Below are 26404 nucleotides of genomic sequence, written 5' to 3'. Positions count from 1 at the left end.
AATTCTTTTAAAAATAAAGGAATGACTAAAAAGGAGGCAAAATGAACATGCTGATCTTTCTTGATCTTTCTTTCTTCTTTCTTTCTTTCTTTCTTTCTTCCTTCCTTCCTTCCTTCCTTCCTTCCTTCCTTCCTTCCTTCCTTCCTCCCTCCCTCCCTCCCTCCCCCCTCTCTCTTTCTCTCTTTCTCTTTCTTTCTTTCTTTCTTTCTTTTTCTTTCTTTCTTTCTTTCTTTTTTTCTTTCTTTCTTCTTTCTTTTTTGCAAGCCTGGAATGACATCTGAGCATGAATGGACCATCCAGCAGGAGATTACTAATTGAGTTTCATTTTGGGTAGGTAGCACAAAACTTGCTTTGTCTGCTCTCTTCTTCTTCTTCTTCTTCTTCTTCTTCTTCTTCTTCTTCTTCTTCTTCTTCCTCTTCCTCTTCTTCTTCTTTTCTTCTTCTTCTTCTTAACAGGTTAGGGAGATTGGGATTAGAAAGGCAGAGAGAAATGGGAAGAGCAAGAGGAAGCACTCAGGGAAATAGTGATTGGGTTGGGAATGCAAACTGGCACAATGATTGGTGAGCAAGCTCCTAGGACAGAGGGACAAAAGTCGCTGAGGGAGTCAGCCGCTGTGCCTGGACGGCGAGCTCATGTGAAGTGACACCGTACCTGTTCACGGCTTTTGGCTCTGACCTCCAGTGCGCACCTGACCTTGGTCCTAAGGGTTTATGTGCCCCCAGAGCACATGCAGGTGCAAAGGATCCCAGGGGCAACACATAGGCAGTCTTACCTCCACTTTCAATGAGGACATCGAGGAGCTCATCCATCTGCTGACTCCGAGTCATTTGCTGTTGCAAAGTAAGCAGAGGAGAACAGAGAAGTGAGAAGGTGGCCCACCTCTTCCGTGGGAGATCTTGAAGCAGGGCTACAGAATTTCGAACTAGGTTTGGTTAAGGAGGGTTTTCTGCTTAACTGTGGTAAAATACACACAGCATTAACATTTATCATCACAATCACTTAATCATCCAGACATTCACATTATCCTGTGACCATCCCCATCATCTGTCTTCCAGAACTTTATCATCTTCCCAAGCTGGAACTCTGTCCCCATCAAACATGAACTCCCCATCCTCCTCCCGCCAACCCCCGACGACTACCATTCTGCTTCCTGTTCCCACGAATCTGACAAATCTGATACTTCCTAGAAGTGGATTCATACAGTGTATTTCCTTTGATTACTGGTTTGCTTCACTCAGTATAATATCCTCTAGCTTCCTCCATGTTGAGACATGTGTTAGAATGTTACACCTCAGTGACACTCAGTGAGCCACACCTCAGTGGCTCAGTTGTTGAGTGGTGGCTCAGTGGTTAAGCATCTACCTTTGGCTCAGGGTGTGACCCCGGGGTTCCGGGATCGAGTTCCACATCGGGCTCCCTGCAGGGATCCTGCTTCTCCCTCTGCCTGTGTCTCTGCCTCTCTCTCTCTGTGTCTCTCATGGATAAATAAATAAAATCTCAAAAAAAAAAAAAAAAAGACTGACTAGTATTAATTCTGTGTTTTTTTTTTTAAAGAATTTATTTATTTATTTGACACACACACACACACAGAGCAAGCACAAGTAGAGGAAGCCGCAGGCAGAGGGAGAGGGAGAAGCAGATTCCCCACTGAGCAGGGCCCCCCACCAATTCGGGGCTCCATCCCAGGACCTTGAGATCATGACCTGAGCCAAAGGCAGACGCTTAACCGATGGAGCCACCAGGCACCCCTTAAATCTATGTATTCACCCCATTTTGGTTAATCATTCATCCATCGATGGCCACTTGGGTTGCTTCCCCCGTTTGTGAATGATGCTGCTGTGAACATGATGATAATTGGCTGACCACACGAATAAAGCTCAGTGTTCATTTCAGACAGGAAAGCTCCTGAAACAACCTATAGCAAGAGAAGGGGAGAAGGACGCAGAGTGCTCCCCACAAGAGTCCTTCAGAGTGAGTTCGGCTGAGCGGCTTCTATCCCAGGAGCATGGCTTCTTAATACACAGAGAGTATAGACGTTTTTCTCACTTTGAAGTGACAGATCTGCCGCCTGTTGGGGGGCTGTGACTCATGCTTTCCTGGTTCCTCACCGCAAGGGCCTATGGAACCTGCAGACACTCGTAAGGTATATGCTCCTTCCCTCCGGCTCATCTGAGTTGTACGGTAGAGTCTTATTTATGGAAGTCCACTTTGCTTGATCTTTACCTTTTCTTTTGAAACCATAAAGGATCTGTGGATACTTCACAGATACCAGAGGCAGAAAATGGGGAGAAGAGGGGCACATACCGATCTCTCGCCCCTGAGAGCCCACTCCCGGTACACAAAGCAACAATAATCGATACCACGGGAGCACTGCTCAGAGAATGAGTCACCTGCCAGTCCAGAAGGCATTAGATGTCTACAGGGTCTGGCAGGTAATGGAAATGAGCCAAATATAGAACAGGATAGAGGGATAGAATGCACAACCAGTACTGTGGTTCAAGGAGGCAGTGGATACTTTGTCCTCCCATAGAAATGTGGCTCTGCTATTGCTAGATCGTCTCATTTTTTTCAGAAATGAGAAAGCCTACTTTTCGCCTAAAATCTCCTGACATTTAAAAATACTCTTTAAGCCAAGTGAAACCTAACTGCAAGCTGAATTTGATCTGTGGGACACCAGCATGCAGCAGCTGACGTAATCCTTCCTTGCGAGGTCAGGCACATACAAAGGGCCATCGGATATTTTTTTCCAAGCCCAGACCATTTGAAATAGAAGATCATTCACTGCTTTCCTTTTTTTTTTTTTTTTTTTTTACCTTTTATTTGGAAAATTTCCCAACATAAATGACAGTAGAGTCATGATGATGACGGTCATCAATACTTTGCCAGGATCACTGAATTCTGAAACTAAGAACGAACCTTACAAAAGTATCACCCTGACACAACCGCTCCCCTCTACCTGAGTATCTACCTCTTGCCTGGACAATGGGGTAAAAGTGCTACACTCTCTAGAATCCTTACAAAGTAGATAGGGACTAGGGATCCCTGGGTGGCGCAGCGGTTTAGCGCCTGCCTTTGGCCCGGGGCGCGATCCTGGAGACCCGGGATCAAATCCCACGTCGGGCTCCCGGTGCATGGAGCCTGCTTCTCCCTCTGCCTATGTCTCTGCCTCTCTCTCTCTCTCACTGTGTGCCTATCATAAATAAATAAAATAAAATAAATTAAAAAAAAAACAAAAAAACAAAAAAAAACAAAGTAGATAGGGACCCTATTTTATATCACAGAAGTTGAGGACTTGTCCAACCTTATTGACAGTGGCAGCTGGTACAGCTGATGCCGAGTTCAGGGGCCTGGATGCCCAGCGGAACCTCTTCTCGGCCTGCTTTGCACACCTTCTGTGCACTGTGCACCCGCAACATCTTCCTGCAATTAGCCTTCCAGGCCCTTTGCCCATTTTCATCGAGGGATTCCTGACTCACTCAATGTCACCATCTACAAACTGCATGAAGCTCAATGATGAAAAACAATGTCTATTTAGGCCACCTGCTTCTCGACAGAGGACACATCTTGCAAAGTTACCTGCTTTACGGCATCTTCATAGGATGGAGGCTGGGTTATCTCTGGAACTGCTGAAGTTGACTTGGAAAAAGTTGGGGATGGAATTGAAAACTTTGGCCCTGTCTTATCGGAAGAAGAGTGTAAACCAGCCATCTGTGGGGGTACAAGGCAGAGAGAGAGTCAACTCATGTGTTGGAAATGGCACGGCTTCTGTTTTTATAAACTCCAGGCTCGATTTTGGGAAAAATTGATATGAGGGGAAAACAAAAGAGTTAGGGGTTAGAAAACAGCCCTGATATATTGACAGTAGTTCACATCATGGGCATATCATAGGTGGATCATAGTCCATATCTGAGGGCACGTTAGGATGGCAGATTCATTTCTCCCTCTAGGATGAACCCTCTTTGGCTAGTAGAAAAGGATATAAAGTAAGAGTCCAGTCCAACGTGAAGAAGCCCATCACCCCAAGAATTCCCAGAGTACTTTACTGCCTAGGGCATTTCATTCCTAATGTGGTGCATCTGCAGAGAGGGGGAGGCATTGCTGGGGTATCTCTTTAGGAACCAGCCTTGTGTATTATGAGTGTTCTACAGTGTGCCTGGGGCATCTCAGGGTCTCTGTTCCCAAAGGACGCCTTGTGGCAGGTAGCGCTTGTGCATCATGGCCATCTTGCTTGTCTTCTTCTTATCACCTCTGCATTAGTCTGTGGAACTCTCATACCCTGGTTCTCTCCCATCCCTAATTTTCACCTGCTGGTATGTATCACCTTGTCTTTTTCCCCACTGAGACACAGCACTGTGACTCAAACTCTCTGCACTGTTCTAGACCTTTCCACAGATCCACATGCCTTCTGCTTTCTCAGGCATTATTTTCCCATGTGCCGCTATCCCAATCTTCAACGCCACAGAAACTGGTTGGTTTGCCATGTTCTTTCGCAAACAAACCACGCTAATTTTAGTGCTCGTGATTTCTAGGACAACCCCGGGAGATGGCTCCTTGGAACACCCTATCTGTACATCCATGTCAGCCTGTTCAAGTAGATTTGTTTTTTATCTAACACGTCACTTGTTTCTGCTTTTGAACCTCTTCATTTGGAGGACAAAGCCGCAGAAGAGGGAAGAGGCAACATTTACTTCTTTTCCCAGGTGCCTACCTTTGGCTGGACACCTGGGCTTTTGGGACGAGAGCTGCCCCCAGCACCATGACTGCTGTCTGCCTGGGCTCCAGAGAAAGGCGGGTGGAGGCTGGAAGGCTGGGGAGAGAAGCTTGCAGGATGGCTCTCATGTGCCCCTGAGTTCTGAAAGGAAGAAACAACCAATGAAGTGGCCTCCAGCTGCATATTTGAGGGCTTTTGCTGAGAATCCTGTCCCTACCCTGGGTCTTATCTTTGCAAATCTCCCTAAATCTCATTATCAAAGTCTCAAATCTGGCTTTATACACACCACCTATTGCTCAAAAACCTTCCATGGCTCTAGTCAGCCACAGCATTGGGTCTCCCCCCTGTAACCACTGTTCAACATGCTTCAGGTCAGGTCCCACTTCCTTCAAAAGCTTATGTTCTACTAATCCCTCCCCAAACTTCCCTCAGCATGCCCTGCACATCATACTTCCCTGTCTTTCCCCACACAGAATGCTCTTTTACCAGGACACCTGGGTGGCTCAGTGCTTGAGTGTCTGTTTTCGACTTAGGGTATGATCCTGGGGTCCTGGGATCGAGTCCCACATTGGGCTCCCCTCATGGAGCCTGCTTCTCCCTCTGCCTGTGTCTCTGCCTCTCTCTGTGTGTCTCTCATGGATAAATAAATAAAGTTTAAAAAAAAAAGCTCTTTTCCCTACTCTTCTTTTTTCTTTTCTTTTCTTCTCTTTCTTTCTTTCTTCTTTCTTTCTTTCTTCTTCTTCTTCTTCTTCTTTCTTCTTCTTCTTCTTCTTTTCTTCTTTCCTTCTTTCTTTCTTTCTTTCTTTCTTTCTTTCTTTCTTTCTTTCTTTCTTTCTTTCTTTCTTCTTTTTATTTTTTAGCTCTACCCTTCTCATTGAGTCCAACCCTTTTGCAAAACCTTCCTGAACAAACAAAAACCAAAAAAAAAAAAAAAAAAAAAATCAAAACCCTCCTGGACCTTTCTAGTCCTTCATGACCAACCCACTTCCCCCACCCTCCCCAACACTTCATGCAGTGTTTGATGCCAGAAGCACACATCAGGCATGTTCTTCTGTATTGCTCTTTATCTTTTTACCATGTAACTTGTCCATGTCCTCAGAGAGTGCTTTGTAAACTATGAATCACTGCACAAATGTTAGTTCTTCTTGAGAGCATCCATATCGTTAGAATGGTCTTAGGGTCCGGAGCTGTGTTTCCAGAACTATTTTTACCTTTGTTGCCTAGGACACCGTGCTCTCCGTAAACATTGTCAGCAGTGATGCTAATCCAGGTGAGGTCCCCGCCCCTCCCAGAGTGCCCACTCTGGAGTGGACATCGTTTGCTTGAATGTGTTCTTCTGGCCAGTGCATAAAAGCATATTCCCATTATCTATGGCCACACTCCATATTCCCAGAGTTCATAACATCCAGTATGTGAAAGGCATGTCCTTTAGAATCAGCTAACCCTGGGTCCCTGTGATCCTGGACACCTGGTTTAACCTCCTTGAGCCTCATCTTCCTCAGTGGCAAATAAAGAATAAGGAATTGGAGCTCAGAAAGCTGTGACAATTAACAGGATCACTCAGAGGCATGCCTCTTAACACTGGTCATATGGCAGGATCCAGTGATGGGGGCTATGTTCCTATTTCCTTTCTCATAATGTAGATTTCAGAATTTCTGATGATATCACTTTTTAAAAAAGATTTATTTATTCATGAGAGACACACAGAGAGAGACACAGGCAGAGGGAGAAGCAGGCTCCCTGCGGGGAGCCCGATACGGGACATGATCCCAGGACCCCGGGATCACCACCTGAGCTGAAGGTAGATGCTCAACCGCTGAGTCACCCAGGCGTCCCTGATGATGTCATTTTCTTTCTCACAGAGGCTTAAGTAGACTTTCCTAATGACTTTTGAGCTACGTGGATAAGGAAAGTCTCTCATGATCGCCTTGGTTGAGTCTTTGAACTAGTTACTCCCGTAAGCCGTCTCTACAACTGCCTCCCATTCTGCTCCAGCCACACAGGCCTTCCTTCCTCCTCCTCCTCCTCTTCTTCTTCTTCAAGATTTTATGTATTTATTCATGAGACAGACAGAGAGAGAGAGAGAGAGAGAGGCAGAGACACAGGCAGAGGGAGAAGCAGGCTCCATGCAGGGAGCCCAATGTGGGACTCGATCCCGAGTCTCCAGGATCACGCCCTAGGCCAAAGCCAGCGCTAAACCCCTGAGCCACCTGGGCTGCCCGGACCTTCCTTCTGATCTCTGAATATTCCACACACAACTCCCACCCTGGGGCCCCTGTGCTTAGGATTCTTCATTTACCCCAAATATTCACCAGGCTCTCTCCCTTACCTCCTTTATAGATTTATTCAAATGGCCCTGGATTTAAAGTTTTTGATTTAAAGTTGCAAATCTGAAAATGTCCTGCCACCAGCCCTCTCTGCTTTCTCTCCATAAGATCTATCATCTCCTAATACATCATATATTTCACCTGTTTATTTTATTTGCTGTCTGTCTTCCCATGAGAGTAGGGATTTCTGTTTGACTAGTTCAGCACTCATCCCCAGAGACCAGATCAGGGCCTGGCACACAGGAGGTGCTCAGTAACTCTCTGCACTGTGCAGACCAATAGATGGAGAGAACAGGAGGGGCTGGTAACTTCCCCTTTGGCTCTCTTGAGGAACTGGTTTGGTCTGTGGTAAGGCTTTATACCAACGAGTCCTGAAAAGGGGGGTTGGCAATCCGGCCCACCACCTGTTTGGATAAATGAAGTTTTATTGGAGCACAGCCATTTGCATTCCTTTACAAGTTGTGCACATCTGTGTTCATGACACAAGAGTCCTGCTGAGTGGTTGTGACACAGGCCCACACGGCCCACGAAGGCACAGTAGTCATCATGAGCCCTTTACAAGACAGTTTGCCAACCTCAACCTCAGAGAGGGGAGCCTGGTCTACCACCAAGACTGGAAGTTGCTTTTGGGCTTTTGGTAAACCCTTCCTGTTAAAACTTCCAATGTGGGCTCTGGAGGCCTCAGCAAGCCACGCCCCACGTCCAGAAAGCAGGGGTGCATGGGGGGCACCAGCAGGAGTTCCTACCTGTGCAGTACACACCTGGCCGCTGACAGGTGAGGAGATCCTGTGCCCTTCTCCTTGGGCGCCTGAAGAGGAGGGCAGGAAGTAATGGTTGTTGGGTGATGGGGGCAAACTGATGTGCTGCGGGCTTTTGACAGCCCCCAGGGGCGAGTGCTGAGGGGAGCACTGGGGGCTGAGAAACGTGGAAGGCAGCGCGTCGCTGGGCCCTGAGGAGGCCTCGGGGCAGGGAGCAGGCCCCAGAGGCCGGCGCCCAGCCGCTTCACAGGCCTGCGCTTGGCCCTCTGAGCCGTGGCCTTGTCTCTTCCCAGATCTCTGCTGGGGTGCGAAGGGACAGCTGGAGACGGCGTCCTCCTGCTTGATGGGGACGGCCAGGAAGGGAGGCAGGTGGTGGCTTCTCGGGGCAGTGGCTCCTTTTCTGCTTCTGCAGCTGCAACCTCAGCTCCTCCACGTGGCGCTGCTCCTGCTGCAGCTTCCAGGTGAGCTCGTTGATCACCTTCTGCTTCTCCACCAGCATCTTGTCCTTCTCCGAGTCCAGCCCGTCCAGCTCGGGGGCGAGGGGGCCCCCGTTCAGGCTGCTCAGGAGGCTTTCCTCGGTGCACGCGTGGACCGGGGACGGGTGCAGGCAGAGGGACGGGGACGCGTCGTTGAAGGTGTCGGGCAGGGACCCGGCCCCCGACAGGTCGGACGAGGCGGGCGAGATCGGGGGGCTGGAGCTGGTGCTGCCAAAGTGGTAGAAGCCGTTGGATAAGGCGCTGGTGGTCGGGGAGGACTGGTAGCCGGGCAGCGAGCTGCTGGGCGTCACGGGGAAAGTGACCGTCGTTATGTCACCGAAGTTGGCCACGGGGTTCCCAGAACAGTCCTGGAAAGGCCGCAGCCGGTCCATGAGGGCCGTCTTGGTGCCCGACACCGGCAGCCCCCGGATTCGAAGCTGCTGTCTTAACTCAGAGACCTGCAGAAACCGGGAGTGGTGAGTGCACCGTTTTTAAGGACTGTCTTTAAAAACACAAAAAGTATTACATCAGCTTTAAAACATCACACGTGGGCTTTTACAACATCCGCTTTCCTATTACTTGGTGACCCCCATCCCTGTCCTGCCCTTGATAGCAATAGGTTTTGCACTGTGCTCCCGCCCCCCCGCCCCCCGCACGATCCCAGAATCCTAGAAATGTATAGCCCACGTGAACCACAGAGGTCACCTACTCTACTACTTTCCCACCCCCATCCTGGTCCTGGCCCCATCTTATGGCTGGGAAGACTGATCTCTGCTTGGGTTTAGCCATCAGCAGGTCAGGCTGAGACTCCAGGTCTTCTGCTCCTAGGTCACCCCTTTCCCTGGCAGGTTCTTTCTGTCCTAGGTTCTCCAACTTGAACAGGTGAGGGAACCTCAGGCCCCCCAAATATAGCACAGACAACCCAGCCCAGCCCTGAATTTCTGCTTCAGTGGGGCTGGGGTGGAGACCGAGAGTGTACATTTTTAATGGGTTCCCAAGGGATCCTGATGCCACTGGTCCTAGGATCAGTTTTTGAGAACTATGGTTCTCCATTAACACCTATATCCTGTCTTTTTTCTTTTTTTTTTTTTCTTTTTTTAAGATTTTACTTATTTATTCACGAGGGACAGAGAGAGAGAGAGAGAGAGAGAGAGAGAGAGAGGCAGAGATACAGGCAGAGGGAGAAGCAGGCTCCCTGCAGGGAGCCTTGCGGGACTCAGTCCCGGGACTCTGGGATCATAACCTGAGCCAAAGGGAGATGCTCAACCACTGAGCCACCCAGGAGTCCCTGTTTTTGTTTTTGTTTTTTAAAGATTTATTTATTTATCTTGAGCGAGAGAGCCTGATGCAGGGCTTGATCCCACCACCTGGAGATTGTGACCTGAGCTGAAATCAAGAGTTGGAGGTTCAACCAACTAAGTCATCCAGACACCCCACTTATGTCCTAATTTTTTCCCTTTTTAAAAATTTAAATTCAATTTGCCAACAGATAGTATGACACTCAGCTTACATCCATATTTTAATAACTGGCTAGATAATAGTCACATACTGAGAGAGAGCATGCCAGGATAAGACCATTGGTTCAAATCCTGACCTTGCCTCTTCCTAGCTCAGTCATCACTGTGTGTCCATTTCCCTTCTGCAAAACAGAGACAATCATATTGACCTTATATGTTTTTGTGAGGATTAAAATGGCTTGACAATTGTAAAGTGCTCGGAATAGTCTCGCAAATGGTTAGTGTGGTATAAGCGTTTGCCATGATTATGTTGATTCACATGGAATAATTTCATCCCTGCATTTTTTATAATTTTCATCAATGATAAGCTACCGATATCTAAAAATATGGGAACTAAATTAGTGATACCGTCTATGAATGATGGAATACTTAAATCCATTAAAACTGATGCTAGGGATCCCTGGGTGGCGCAGCGGTTTGGCGCCTGCCTTTGGCCCAGGGCGTGATCCTGGAGACCCGGGATCGAATCCCACATCAGGCTCCCGGTGCATGGAGCCTGCTTCTCCCTCTGCCTGTGTCTCTGCCTCTCTCTCTCTCTCTGTGACTATCATAAATAAATAAAAATTAAAAAAAAATAAAAATAAAACTGATGCTAAATACATTTATAGATTTATTTATTTGTTCACATAAAATAATGAATAACTGTTTATGGATATATTTTTAAGTGAAAAGTAGTTTGAATGGCTTGATTCTATTTTTCTAAGAATTATAGAAATTTGTGTGTATGTATATAGGTATTTAAACCTATGCTTGCAGATGAAAATATGTAGATAAACATAGGTTAAAATGTTAACAATGCTTCTCTCTATCTCTGCATCCTAAACATTTCACATATTACTTTTGTAATTAAAACAGGAAACATTAAATATCTAAGAGTCAGTAATTCCATAAAACACCTAGAAGAGCATATAGGGAAATATTCTTCTGATATTCTGCAGGGAAAGCTCTTTTGAGCGTAAAAGCAAAGAAGGTGATCCTAAAAATACTGATGACAAAAATAAAAAACCCCTATAGGTCAAAAACACCAAAGGAAAATGCAAATGCTGATAGCAGCCTCAGACAAAAATAATTGCAGGACAAATAATAAAGTGTTAGTAAGCTCGATGTACCAAGTGTGCCTAACAAACCCCTGAAATAAATCAACACAAATGGGTAATGGGCATGGTCACAGATGAAAGATATATTTTTTTAAAACGGCCAATAATGTACATGTACCAGCAGTAGTAATCCAAATAAATAAATATAGACATATTTTTGCATTCATCAGATTGACAAAGGAATTAATTACACTTTGCATTATTGAAACAGCAGCAAAAATGAGCAAATAAAAATTTGTTTTTTAAAAAAGTTTCTTAATACCTTGTTATTCCAGTGTGGTCCTTGGACCACCAGCTCTGACGGCATCTGAAGACGTGTTAGAAATGCAGACACTCAGGCCTCCTCCCTACATCTACTGAATCAGAACCTGTATTTTACCCGGAGACCCAGGTGGTTTAGTGTGTACATTCATGCTTGAAAAATGTTGCCTCAGCACTGTTTCTGGTGGTAGATTGGCACAAACATTCAGGACAGAAATTTTTACAATATGTATTCTTTGGCAAGAATTTTAGTATTTTGGGGGGACATCTGGGTGGCTTAGCGTTTGAGCGTCTGCCTTTGGGCTCAGGGCGTGATCCCGGGGTCTTGGGACCCAGTCCCACATCGGGCTCCCTGCATGGAGCCTGCTTCTCCCTCTGCCTGTGTCTCTGCCTCTCTCTGTGTCTCTCATGAATAAATAAATAAAATCTTTAAAAAAATTAAAAAATTAAGTTTACAAGGAAATATATTCTGCAATGCTGTGGGTCAATTATCTTTTAAAATACTCTTTATTTCTCCCTATACTATCATGTTTCAATAGTAAATAATTACTTTATTATCACTTAGAAGTTATTTTAAAAGGATTATAGCAACTCACTCTGCCGCAAGCGTAAGCATACCATCACCCCCTTCATCTTTCTGGTATTGTTTTGTCATTTTCTCTCAGATTTGCTGGGTTGAAAAAGTGAAGAATGGCAACTCATTATTGTTTTAACTTTGAATTACTTAAAATTAATGAGTTCTATGTTTATTTTTAGAATATGTTCTGGCACTGAATATTTTAAACTACATCATTAAATAATGAAGCTCATATTCCAAAATAACCTGAATAATTGTTGAATTTAGTTTACCTTACATTTCAGAGTATTGTGCTGTGTGGGCTTGCTTGGGACAAAGGTTTGTGTACACTCACTGACGTTTTAATTGCCGATCACTCTTTCAACCGCATATTATAGAAAATGTCGAACATATATAAAAGTCGATAAAAAAGTATAATAAACCCATGTACCCATCAACCAGCTTCAACAACAATCCATCCATGCCCAGCCTTGATTCATTTAGACCTCAAACCACTTCCACTCCATTTCCTGAATTATTTTGAAGCACATCACACAATTTGATCTGTAAATATTTTGATATCTTTCCTTAAAAAAATAAGTGCATTAAAAAAAACATGGATCAAAGGCCATTATCACAACTAAAAACCCACATGAACAATTATTTCTTAATATCCATCATATTTTTCCCAGTTTTTACATTTCCCATTATTTTCTTGTTTCTCCCTCATGCTATCATGCTCTCTGGCTCTCCAGTTTCTTAGATACGTGAAAAAAAGAAAAAATCCACATACAACATTAGCAAAAAAGTACATATACTGTGATGTTACCATGTATATCTAAAAAAAAAAAAAGATTTATTTATTTATTTGAGAGAGAGTGAGCAAGAGTTGGGGTCAGGGCAGAGGGAGAGGGAGAATCTTAAGCAGGCTCCCTGCTGAGTGCGGAGGCTCCATCTCATGATCCCAAGACCATGACCCTGAGCCAAAACCAAGAGTTGGATGCTAGGGACACCTGGGTGGCTCAGTGGTTGAGCGCCTGCCTTCAGCTCAGGGCATGACCCTGGGGTCCCGGGATCGAGTCCCCCATTGGGCTCCCCACAGGGAGCCTGCTACTCCCTCTGCCTGTGTCTCTGCCTCTCTTTGTGTGTCTTTCATGAATAAATAAATAAATTCTAAAAAAAAAAAAAAAAGAGTCAGACGCTTAACTGCTCCACCCAGGTGCCCCCCACGTATAACTTTTAATGAGAAATCAAACTCTTTTTCTCAGTGCTTTTACCCTTTTACTCTTTTTAAGTAAAACATGAGCATCTGGGGAGAACAACCACCTTCGATACCTTATCTTTCTGATTGCCTGTTGTAAGGGTCACCTTCATTAATTCCTCCTATTTCTTCCTTTTCCAAGGAAGGAGGTGGTTATATCACCTGCTTCCTTTATTCCTCTTCTCTCCTTCCACCCTTTCCACTCTTTCCAATTGCTCTCCTTCATCTCTTTCAGTCTTGTGGCTTCAACGAACCACCCTACTTTCCAGACCTACTTTCCAAATTCCAAAATTTCTGTGCCTAGCCTGACAACACAGTTGAGCTGACCTAAGTTGGTATGTTTCTAACTGCTTGGAAACTGGATAGACTTTCCCTCTTGGTTGTCCTGATGGTACTTATGACTCAATTTCCCCAAACTGAATGCACTTTCCAACACCCGTTCAGATCACTTCCCCATTCTATCCTCCTGTTTCCTGCCCCTGGTATCCCAATCCTGAGTGATACCTCTCCTCATTCACCCAGTGGCCAAGTCCAATTAAGGTTTCTCCATCTGTCCATCCCCTTTTCCATCCTCATCTTGAGTGACAAAAGAAAACCTTTGAGATCACGCAATTAAAAATGGAACTTGTGTCCAATCCAGTAATCATACGACTGGATATTTACTAAAAAAAACAAAAACAAAAACAGGAATTTACAGGCATACTTAGATCTCTATATTTAGAGTGGCATTATTTAAAATAGCCAAATTATGGAAGAAGCCCAGTGTCCATTGATAGATGAATGGATACAGAAGATGTGGTATATGTATACCGTGGAATATTACTCGGCCATAAAAAATAAAAAATCTTGCCATTTGCTACAACATGGATGGAGTGAGAGAGTATAATGCTAAGTGAAATAGGTCAGTCAGAGAAAGACAAAATACCATGTGATTTCGCTCATATGTGAAATTTAAGAAACAAACAGAGCAAAGGAAAAAAGAGAGAGAGAGAAATCAAGAACACACTCTTAATTATAGAGAACTGATGGTCACCAGAGGGGAAGCTGGTGGCAGGATGGGTGAAATACGTGATGAGGATCAAGGAACACACTTGTTGTGATGAGCTTTGGGTGTTGTACAGAATTGTTGAATTGCTATATTGTATACCTGAAACTAATACAACCTTATATTAGTTAACTCTACTGGAATTTAAAATTAAATTAAATAATTAAATTAAATTAAATTAAAACAAAACAAAATTACTCACTTAAGTTTAAACCCCAACTTTGTCATCTATAAGCTGGTTAACTTGCATAACCTCTTTCTGGTGGGGCGGGAGGAGGGGCAGGGGTAAGCAAGACATTTATACAGTTACCATATGACCTCAGTGAAACTTGTGCCTACAGTATCAATGGTAAACTCACAACTGATCACTAAAACTTTACAACATGCAACACATGTAGGGATGTTGAGTTGATATGATAAATGTCATATGTCTCCCAAATATAACTCCAGACTTCCTACTTTAATTTCTTAAAATACACAAATCAGTGTTACCAGAGAAACTAAAACTAAATCCTACGAATTTACCAAACTTATTCATAATTTAAAGGTTCTTAGGCTTCTACAGGATGAGATCTAAGTCTATTTTCAGATGTTAGCATCCAGGATTGACTTGTGGGTTCTGGAAACACAAGACAAAGTTGTCAAATGATCAGACCAAGGTGGGATGGCTTCTACAGGTCTGGGGAGAAAATGTAGAGATAAAAGAATCTCTTTTACATGTTAACCTATGTCCTCATAGAACTAACATATTTCCCTCACTTCTCTTACCTGTGCCATTAGGGTTGATGTTAGATTTATCAACAATATTTTTCTCCTAGGGGTACCTGGGCGGCTCAGTTGGTGAAGTGTCTGACTTTGGCTCAGGTTGTGATCTCAGGGTCCTGGGATCAAGCCCCGCATCGGGCTTTGTGCTCAGCCGGGAATTTACTTCTCCCTCTGCTCCTCCCTCCACACATGCTTGCTCTCTCTCTCTCTCTCTCTCTCAAATAAATAAATCTTTAAAAACAATAAAACCTTTAAAAACAATTAAAAAACAGTATCTTTGTTCTATATAGCAAATCATTTTATAGCATTCATGATAAAAGTAAGTATCAAAAATATTTGATATGGTTTATGCCTTACTCATTTGATAATGAGTTAGACCTTATTCATTTAGCCTCTTTGAGGTCCTGATTTTTATGTTCATATTTAAAACCTATTCTGCGGGGTGAAAATGGAAGCAAATCTATACAGCATGGTCAACTGATAGTTACACTAAAAAAATGTCAGTTGCTGCTATCATCATTTCCCAGAACCTATGCTAATTCTAACTCTAGCCAGCCAATTGTTCTGAGCGTGTGCCGTCAAGGAAATCATCTTTGGTGGCTCTGCCAGATGGCACATCACCCGTGACTATGGGTGGGACTATGTTGTCTGGGGTCAAGGAAGCTTCAGATCTACATGAACTGGGCTCCCATCCTAAGGTAGGCTGATTTTTTAAAAATCTTAAAAAAAAAAAAAACTTTTTGAAAAAGATTTTTCACAATCCTGAGATTAAGACCTGAGCTAAAAAATCAAGAGTCAGATGCTTAATCAACCGAGCCACCCAGGAGCATCTAAAAAATCTTTTTTATTGTGGTTAAAGATGTACGGGCATCAAATACACTATTAGCACTTCTAAGTATGCAGTTCAGTGGAATTACTACACTCACACTGTTGTGCAAACATCGCTATTATCTATCCCCAGAACATTTCCCACATTATAAGCAGAAACTGTGTACCCATTACACACCCACTCCTCTTTCCTCCTCTCCCCAACCCTGGCAGTCACCATTCTACTTTTTGTCTCTTTGAATTTCTCTAGGTATCTTATAGAAGTAGACTCATATGATAGTTGTCCTGTTGTGTCTGGCTTACTTCATTTAGCTTATTGTTTTCTAGATGAGAGGACCTAATTTAATACCTCCATGGATTTATGACCTGGGGAGTGAAGGTGGGTGACTTGCTCTGGAGGGCATTATCACAGGCCTATGAGATCCTCTTCAGGTCTGTGGATGCTAAATTGGAACGAGCTCAATGAAAACCTAAGCATCTTTATTCCAAGTGGAAGGAACAGAGGAGCTTTTGATATCACAACCCAAGATACATTTTATTGACTGCAGTTGGCCATTGGCAGCCATAGAATTAATCTTTTCATTTGAAATAATCCCAATCCCACCATTCCCCCAAGGCAGACAATGACCAAAGACCGGGAACGGGAATAGAGAGTGACCAATAAAGGCTTGAGAAAGCCTGGCACGGTGAAGACCATGGGGATCTGTAGGATTTGGCTTTTCAGGGACAAATGATAAGGTCCTTTGGGGAAGAGAGTAATAGGTGGGTGGAAACCAGGTAAACAGTTGGAATCACAGACAATGAGGAGGCATTGAGGGGAGCAGGTGTGCTCACACATTAGAGAAGTCACAGGCACCGCCACTGCCTCCTTCGGTTCTTTTGTAAATAGCGGATGGATGAACATGCAATCGTGAGCCCCGCTCTGGAATGTGTGTGGCTCAGCTCGAAGCCCAGGATCATTTCAATGAACGGAAGTCCCTGAAGTCCGTGATTCATCCTAACTGCTCCCAGACGCATGTAGCACTCGACACATTGTTGTCATATGTCAAGGCCGAAGTTCTCAGACTTGGGGATTTCACAGGACAGTATGTTGTTTCAAATTACACAGCGGTCACAGGGTTACCAACATTTCATCTTGTTACACAAGACTAACATCCTTATTTAATGATAGCCCTACTTAATATGAAGAAAAAAACAAAACTCTACCAGAAACATTCAACTTCCACCCACGACTATCATTGTTTCTAAACAGGATCTTTCTTTAGATTCAAAACATCAGGAGGAAATAAATACTTTAAATGAAGTGCAGTCAGGTATGCTGAACACACTTAGATTTTTGAAAAGACCTTTACCGTGGTTCTTGTTTTTCACCAGAGATTGGTAAAAAGTTCATCACGGAACTGACTGCTGGTTTAGAGCATTCTGGAAGTCCACATCAATCTTGTAGCACCCTCTATGCTAAGCTCTACCATGTATATACGATTCCACTGGGTTCTCACAAAATATCACATATGCAAATAAGCAATCTAAGATGCAGAAAAATTAAGAAACTAACCCAAGGTGGCACAACCAGTGAAAGACCTGAGCTAGAAGCCCAGGGTCTTCTGCTGTATGGGAAGGGGGGGGGGTGCTAAAAATGTTAAAAATCTACTTACGTATTTGTTGGGGCACCTGGCTGGTTTAGTCAGTGGAGCATGCAACTTTTGATCATGCAATTGTGAGTTCGAGCCCCATGTTGGGTGTAGAGATTACTTAAAAGTAAAACCTTAAAAAAAACTACTGATGTATTTGTTGAAAGATGGGAAGGAAGAAGGAAGGGAAGGAAGGAAGGAAGGAAGGAAGGAAGGAAGGAAGGAAGGAAGGAAGGAAAGGGAAGAGAATCACTCCAAATCCTATACCTTCAGGTCATCTAGGTTTGATGGCAGTGGGCCTGGTTTGAGAGAAGAGACACCAGTTTGTCCAGAAAAGTTGTTTTTGACAGGAGACAAAGGGGTATTGCTCAGTGGTGTTGAAGCAGAGTTTGGATTTCTGACCATCTGTTCATTTGGCTCCCTGAAAAACAAACAAAAAAGAGGCACTTAAAATATGGGCCAAATATATATATATATATATATATATATATATATGGGGGTGTAGTACTGTGATCTACAACGAGGAATTACATATTGGGTCCTGTCCCTCTTGTTGGCACAGAGCTCCTAAAATCCTTAGAATCTCCTTCAGTGATGAGAGCCACCGAGGTGTCACCTATTATGTCAGTGAGGCAACTTTGTGAAAGCCCCTAGGTCACTTAAGGATGGGGGCTGATTGCCTGAGAACCAACCCTGTGGTTTGAGATTGGGATTGTCAGCCCCACCCTCTGACCTCTGGGGAACTGGGCTGGAGGCTGAGTCATTCCTCAATGGCCAATGATTTAATCACTCTTGCGTGTAATGCAGCCTCCACAGCACCTAAAAGAATGGCGTTCAGAGAGCTTCCAGGTGGGTGAACACGTGGAGAATGAGGGGAGTGACCTGCTTGGAAGGGGCATGGAAGCTCCTCACTTTCCCCCCTTACCTTGCCCCATGCATCTCTTCCATCTGGCTGTTTCTGAGTTATATCCTTTTATAATAAACCAGTGATCTAGTAAGTAAAGTGTTTCTCTGATTTCTGCGAGCCACTCTAGCAAATTAATCAAACCCAAGGTGGAAATTGTGGGAACCTCTACTCTATAGCTGGGCTCAACTGAAAGCCCAGGTTACAACTTCTATGTAGGGCACCCAGCACCAGAGAATTGCTTGGTGCTGTGGGGAAAGGCCCCTACCCCCCACACATTAGATTTGGGTGGTTCTTTACCAAGAACCCTTCATGGGTAGCTTGTGTTTAGATCAGGTCACAAGCTAATGGCCTGCAGGGATCAGGCAAGAAATAAATCAGCAGAAGAGGCAGGGTGAAGACAACACGGTGCGTGCTCAGTGGTAAGTGACAAGTGACACTCCAGCTGAGACCTGGGAGGACAGAGGGGAGCCATAGAGCCTTTGGCATAGGGGAGAGGGCATGGCCAGCTATGGCTGAGCAGATGCGCTGTCCTGTGGGTGCACCAGCTCGCCTGGTTAAGCACGTCTATACTCTGCACTCAGCATCATTGCCAACCCGACCTGAGGCTGAACGGGGACAGGTAGCAGAACCCACATCCCAACTTTAGAGTTGAAGCGAATACCTAGTTAAAAGGTGACCCACAGTGAGGTCACATGCCTGGGTCCCGGAGTCAATTTTCGGGGCTGGTACCCAGTCACCCAGCTTTGTTGCTTCCCAAAGCATAGGGGCTGAGCAGATCCAAGAAATGGAATCATTCTTAGATGGGTTTTCTTTTCTGCTTCTACAATTCAATCTGAGAGTGCCAATCCTTTCTCTTTTCCCAAAGATACCTCTTACGAGGACATCGATTTATTTGCTACCCCTGACCCTGGGCCTTCTGTTCCTGGAAAGGTGGGCATGGTTTCTAAATACAGTCCCATTTGAAACCTATAAGATGAGGATGTGGTGCAATTGGGGACTCACTGGGCACCCAGGCGCTGGCCCCCTGAGCCTCAGACACAGAGGAGGCCTCCCCAAGTGGCCTCTGCTCACCACTACCACTGCCCTGGGCTCTCCCGACTTACTTGAGCTGAGCTTGGTGAATCCCGGGGTAGCTGAGCCGGTGCTGCTGTTGCTGCTGGCTGAGGATCTGGAGCTGCAGGAAGAGCTGCTGCTGCTGGAGCAGCCGGGCATAGGCCGAGTCCATGGGCGGAGGGGACTTCTCTGCCTTCTGGTCTGGGGGGATGTACTGGTGATATTTGAGCTTCTTCACCTTGGGCTTGGGGTCCTTGGGCTTTTTGTGGCGGTTCTTACTGTCGCTCAAAGATTTGGACTGCAAAGGGGATGAAGAAACAGCAGGTGCTTTAGGGGTGGGTAGGCATGGATGGATGTCATGGCTACATCACGAGGAGGTTCTGTTTAATGAGCTTTCTTGAATCCCAGAAATACAATTCAGCAAAGGCACAATGCACAAAGAGGTCCTGGGGCACTGAGGTATCTGTTGAACAGATCTATTGCAAGTGCCTCACCCTAGAAAGGGGGTTCATGAATCTTAGAAGTGGCTCCAGGAGCATTTCCTTCCCAGTGCAGAGTAAGATGTAAGCCTGCATTTCGCCTAGAATTCTTTCCTAAGCTAAAACCAACAGATGGCCTGATAAAGGACATGATCTGATCTTGATATGGAGTCATAAGAAAGTTCCTTCCTATGGATACATGACCTTTCATCACCTTTGGTGATGCACTTAGAACAATGACTTATTAATGACATCATCTTGGATCAAATTAAGCTTGTCTTTAATGTGGCTTTTTGCTGCTTTGAGTGGAAAAATAAGATAGCCCCCCCTCCCACCAATACCCCAAATACTGGTATAAATAACCCCAGGAACTGATACCCTCTGAGATAATGATATTTGACTTAATATGAGAAGGGTCAGCCACCCACTGAGGTCCTTCTAGAAGCTTCCCATTGCAGAGCGTGACTTGGACACATTGAAAAAAGACAAAGCTATAGGCCAGGAAGTTAAGACAAATTTCTGAACACAGTACAAATACTTTGCTACATCTCATCTGAAAATTGAGGAAAATATTCTTACTTTTTATCTCAGTGACCAATACAACGATGCTGAAAGATACCAGCGACATAATGACAGATCTCACAGGACACTGTGGTTATACCTATGACCTGCTCCTGAAATCAAAAGGCCTCCATATTTTAGGAAACAGTAGTATGTATTGTCATCAGTTGAAAAAAATATTTAATTTTCAAGCCCTGACTTTAATTAGAGAAGCCTGAAATGAAGAACATGGATGTCATGACAAGCGTTTTGAGGATTTGGAGCAACCCTGCAAAGGGGACATGTGGTACCAGCAGTGTCCAGAAGAGGGGGCCCCTGAATAGCTGGCTGGCAGGGTCCCACTGGGCAGCTTCCCCATTTTAACCGCAGAACACATCTGAAAGTGACCCATCCAAGCATACAACTTGAATTTCTCTGCCTCTGCACATCCCACCACTGGAGCCTCTTTTGTGTTTTCTCAAGGAGGCTTCTTCTCAGAAAGTAATAAATGATGAACACAAGAATTCCCTGTGTGCTTGGTGGCTGGATTTCTCCTTGTTCCTTCATTGATTAGTGTTTGAATTAATTAATCAGTCTTCTGCACTCATAAGAGCATTTCTGCAGGGCTCCTGCCATCAGCCTGGCCCTGCTTTGCTCCACCTCAGCTTCTGTTCCCGCCTCATCCTAGGACTTGCCTCCTCATCTGGGGGAGCTGCAGGCCCGGATTTAGCAGGTCAGTCGGGGTTGGGGAACTTTGCCTTCATGTTGCCTTGGTGTAGGGACTCTGAGCATTCCAGAAGTTACTCAAATTGGACTGTTTTCTCTGGAGAGTGGAAGTCAAAGGCTATTGAACCTGTGGAATTCTGATTCCACAGGACTGTAAAGTTTCAGACTCATTTTGAAACTAGGGGATACAAGGTTGTAAGTTTGTTTTTTTTGCTTTTGTTTCTATTTCTGCCTAGAACTGCATGGCCCATGGGAGGGGAACACATTCGGCTCTCTAAAGCAGAGGTGGATACAACATTCAGTGATTTAAGACCCAGGCGTGAATGTGTAAAGCAGTTGTGATTAGTATGATGCAAGAGGGCACGGCGCGGTCTGTGGCTAGAGGGTCCATGATTGTTTTGCAAGAAGACATTCTATTCCAACCTGCTCACACCGTGGGCCTGCCCTGCAATGCACCACCCCAGCAGCCTACAATCAGTTTGCCTGTCCTGCCCTGCAAGACAAAATCCAAACCCCCTCTGCCAAACAAGACAGTTCACCCACCTGCATGACTCCCCCACCCCCACCCCCACCCAACAGCTTACCCCTCCAACCTCTTTTCTTTGTAATTTCCTGCTGTCTGCAACTCCTTCTGCACCTGTTATCCAACTTGGGCTCATCCTCTGAGTCCAGCTCACACTCCAGATCCCCTAGGAAGCCTTTCTCCACTCACAGCAAGAGGCCTCTCATCTGCAGGTCTCATATGGCATTTTGAGGCTGTCTGACAATGGTCACACCACTGCATACCCCGCTCAGGGGGTCGGGGAGACTGAAGTCCAGCCCCTGTTCTGCTTCCTACGCTACTGGCCTTGATGAAGGTGGTGCCCACCCCCTTCAGAAAGGGGACCCTCTTTCTTATTGTGGTAAAACACAAATAACAGAAAAATCACCCTGGTAACTATTTTAAAGTATACAATTCACAATGTTGTGCAAGCGTTATCACTATGTAGTTCCAGAATATTTTCACCAACCCAAAAGGAAACCCCATACCCATGAAGCAGTCCCTTTCCCTTCTCCATCTTGTGATTCCAAGAAAATACTCATCTGCTCTCCATCTCCATGGACTTGCCTATTCAGGATATTTCATATAAATGGAATCATACACTATGTGGCCTTTTGTGTCTGGCTTCCTTCAAGGCTCATTTCTGTGTCAGGCCTTCATTCCTCTTTATAACTGAATCATATTCCATTGTGTGGATATACCACACGCTTGCCCACCCCTCAGCTGATAGACATTTGAGTTAGTTCCAACTTTTGACTATTGTGAATAGTGCTGTCATGAATATTCATGTCCAAGATCTTGTTAGAACACCTCATATGTACCTTACAAAGTCAATAGGGCAGAGATGTTTCCCTCGAGCTAGATTGCTTCCGTCTTTGAGAAGCCCTGTAGTATCCTCTTAATTTAGAGATGATGAATATCAAACAACTGAGAATTCATAGACATTGGTCAGCAAGTATTTTCAATTCTTTGGTGGCATATACCTCAGGGGAGGAATTTCTGGGTCATATGGTAATTCTGTGTTTAATATTTTGAGGAACCACCAAGCTGGTGTCTGTAGCAGATGTACCATGTGTGAGAGCTCTGAGCTCCAATCTCCACACCAATACTTGTTATTTTTTCATTATAGCCATTGTAGTAGGTGTGAAGTGATATTTTGTTGTGATTTTTGAGTTTAATTTCTCTGAGGACTAATGACACTGAATGCCTTTTCATGTGCTCATTGGCAATTTCTTTGGCAAAATGTCTATTCAGGTCCTTTGTCGCACATTTTTCTTACCTGGTCACAGCACTGTGTGGGGTAGTGGTAGCTGTGATACTTAATTAGACTATAGGCTCCTTAGTGCAGGAGTCATATTTAAATTTTTTTCTTTATTTTGAGAGAGAGAGAACACAAGTGAGGGGGAATGGTAAAGGGAGAAGAAGAAGTAGGCTCTCCACTGAGCAAGGAGCCCAACAGACGCGGGGCTCAATCCCAGGACCCCGGGATCATGACTGAGTCAAAGGCAGATGCTCAACCGACTGAGCCTCCCAGATGCCCCAGGAATCATGTTTTATTCAACTATGATAATATATCTTCTAGGAGCCTTCACTGAGAACAATTTTCCCTTCATAGGATTTTATAGTTTTCAGGGCATTTATTCTTGTGCATTCTCTCAGTGGCCTCATATGTACCTTACAAAACCAATAGTGCAAAGATGTTTTCCCCAAGCTAGGTTGCTCCCTTCTTTGAGAAGCCCTGTCATAATCCCTTAGCATAGAGATGATGACTATCAAACAACTGAGAATTCATAGACATTGACCGATCAACAGGGATGCTGGCTCTTCCACAAACAACCAGTCCTTCTGGATCAGCTGTGTGTCAACCATGCTTTTCATTGAAATTGACCTTCCCTTCCTCTGGGCAACTATCACATTTCCTTAGTGCAGTGAGGCTGAAGGCAGTGCTAATTTGACTTAAGCAAAATTTAAACACATTGGTAGAAATATTAATAAAATAAAATTTCTCTTGGTATACAATAGAAATAATATGAGCCATCTCCTTCCTCCACCTGCAGTGAACAAAGTTCATCAACAGTCATGTAATTCCAAAGCTGTTGAGCTGAGTAAATTGTAAAGCAAGGTTTAAGCTACTTAGGGAGTGAATTTTAAATGAGGTTTAGGGAGATTTACAGGGAGACTGAAATTTCTGCCATCCACTTAGAACCGCTTTTGTGTATATGCATGCAGTGGAAGGGACTCTGGGGCTGTTGCTTTAATACTGATGCTTATGATCTTTTGTTTCATTCATTCATTCATGACAGACACACACAGAGAGAGAGAGAGAGAGAGAGAGAGGCAGAGACACAGGCAGAGGGAGAAGCAGGCTCCATGCAGGGAGTCCAATGTGGGACTCGATCCCAGGTCTCCAGGATCACACCCCAGGCTGAAGGTGGTGCTAAGCTGCTGGGCCACTGGGGCTGCCCCATTAACTTACGATCTTTTGAAAGATGTTTCATAAGAGATATCTCAGCTTTCATTAAGTGGTTGACCCTAGAGCTGAGATAACTTGCTCCCAAACTGAGGAAAAGTTATTTGGGATAGGGGAACCTGGGTGGCTCAGTTGTTAAGTGTCCTACCCTTGATTTTGGCTCAGGTCATGACCTCAGGGTTGTGAGATTGAGCCCCTCATTGGGCTCCATGCTGAGTGTGGAGCCTGGTTAAGATTCTCTGTCTCCCTGTCCCTCTGCTCCTCCCCCGCCAAACAAAACAAAAAGCAAAACAAAACAAGTCATTTGGGATAAAATATTATGAAGAAGACCAAATGATTATTATTAAGAAGCAGTTAATTGGTAAGAGGAGAGAGCCCTCTGTGAACTATTAAGTATAATGCAGAGAAAAGTTAACCAAGAATCTGCTATAATGCTTGTACTCAACTGGGAAGGCAACCCGTCCCTTTATCTCCAAAGGGAAACAGGCTTGAATGTTTGAGGTTTTATATTATGCAAGGCCTCGATCTGCTTCCTCTGCATAAAACCCAACTCCTCTCTACCTGTTTGTTGGTATTACCATCAGCTGTGCCTGTCTCTAGGCTGACCTTATGAAGTCTTTTAAGTCAGGAACATGCTGGCTGAGTTGTGATTGCAAAGAAATGCAAGCACATGGGTTTCTCCTCCACGGGGAAGATCCCTGCTGTGCCTACACAGGTAACAGACTTGATCCGCACACACGATGGCACCTTAATTCCCTCCTGACTTGCAATGCTCCCGGTGGACTGAGACTACACATGGATCCATGTGACTCTCCTCATGTTGCTACACCTAACTCAGAGAGCTCTGCTCCCAGCTAGCTCTATGAGAAAGCACGCAGGCAGGTACTGGGAGGCTGGCCCGTCCCTACCTTTACGGCGGTGTGTACAGTGATCGGGTTGCCAAGAGGACCAAGCGCCTGCTTCCCTGTGTCTGACTGGTTGCTGGGCTGTGAGGCTGAGTCTTTTCTGTCATTTTCTGAGCCAGAAGAATGATCCTGAAAGCCAAATTTCAGCAGATTAGGATGCAGGAGGAAAAACTGTATGACAGAACAAAGTAGAGACCCTCCTCCTCTACCACATACATGGCTCTGCTTTTTCAATCTTACCTTCACATCCAAGTTCATATCACATTACCTTCCCAGGGAAAGGAGTCACATATGTAAGTTGTTAACCAACTGAGGTTACATTTGAGAGATAAAGGGGTCGTCATTAACAATTATTCCAGAAGATAGGAATAGAAATGGCCTGTTGTAGGCCAACCCAGACAGCTGGTTACTCTGTATGAGGGTTCCACCTGTGACAAGGTCTACTTGTTGGACTTGATAATGAGATTGATGAAAAAAGGAAGAGGGAGGAGTAGGTGTAGGAATTTAGTGGAACATAGGATCAAAAGACCTGATAAAAATGGTGTTAGCAGATAGAGGGAAAGTGCATGTATGTGTGTGTTTCTGGATATATATGTTTGTATGTATGCATATGTGTATATGTGCATGTACACATTTGCATGTGTGTGAGTCTGCACATATGTGAATGTGTCTACATATATGTGTGTATGTGCATATATGTATAGGTATGTACATGTGTGTATGTCCAGGTATATGTGTGAATGTATATGTGTGATGTTTGTGTGTGTATGCCTGTGTTTATGTATATTCATATGTGTATATATGTGTACATATGCGGTGTGTGTCTGTGTAGATATGTATATGTATGTGTGGTATGTGTATTTATGTATATTTACATGCATGTGTATATGTGTGCATATGTGGTATGTGTCTGTTTATGTATATTTATGTGTACATGCGTATATATGTATGTGTCTGTGGTGTGTTTATGTACATTTACTTGTGTGTGTATATATGTAGGTGTACACGTGTGTATATGTAGGGGTGTGCATGAAGTGTCACAAACAACCTTTATGAGATACATGTTTCTTATGTGGAAGAAGTGGAAAAACAAGTAATTATCTTGTCCCTCTCCTGCAATCTGATGCTGTGACAAAAAGGGACAAGGTCTGCTCATGTCCTCCTCCTGGAGCATCTCAGCCCTTTCCTGAGCCTTGGCATCTGTAAAGGTCTGTAGAACCCTTTCCTCTTGAGATTCAGTGTCCTTATCTGCTCACTGGAGCTGCTAGGTGCAGGGACAAAATGATTTTTGCACTCAGCCTGGCATCATCCTGCACTCGTTCCCTTCCACCCCTTCTTCTGGGTTAAGCAGACAAGAATTTGTCTTCTCCTGAAACTATTCTTAAATCAGAAGCCAAGGAACTTGCCATCAGAATCACAGATACAAAGGATCCAAAATATTGTTTGCTGTTATCAGAGAAGCTCGGCTGTGAAGACCAGCTGCGGCACACAAGGGAAGTGAACACGCTTTGATTCTAAAACCATGCACGATACACGTTTGGATGTTTCA

At 44.5% G+C, this 26404-nt stretch overlaps 1 protein-coding gene across 1 annotated transcript in view; it reads right to left on the bottom strand.

The window, feature by feature from the left end:
* The window catches only part of MYOCD (myocardin), a 101198-nt gene that overhangs the window by 7846 nt on the left and 66948 nt on the right, over window positions 1–26404 (bottom strand). The window contains 8 exon segments of the mRNA XM_041772193.1: window positions 774–831; window positions 3578–3709; window positions 4710–4853; window positions 7786–8166; window positions 8168–8731; window positions 17502–17655; window positions 19245–19492; window positions 24859–24984. Of these exon segments, the coding sequence (XP_041628127.1) occupies window positions 774–831; window positions 3578–3709; window positions 4710–4853; window positions 7786–8166; window positions 8168–8731; window positions 17502–17655; window positions 19245–19492; window positions 24859–24984 (1807 nt within the window).

This window comes from Vulpes lagopus, chromosome 10 (assembly GCF_018345385.1).
Source record: "Vulpes lagopus strain Blue_001 chromosome 10, ASM1834538v1, whole genome shotgun sequence".
NCBI classification, from domain to species: Eukaryota; Metazoa; Chordata; class Mammalia; order Carnivora; family Canidae; genus Vulpes; species Vulpes lagopus.
This window is presented reverse-complemented; position numbering and strand designations above follow the sequence as displayed.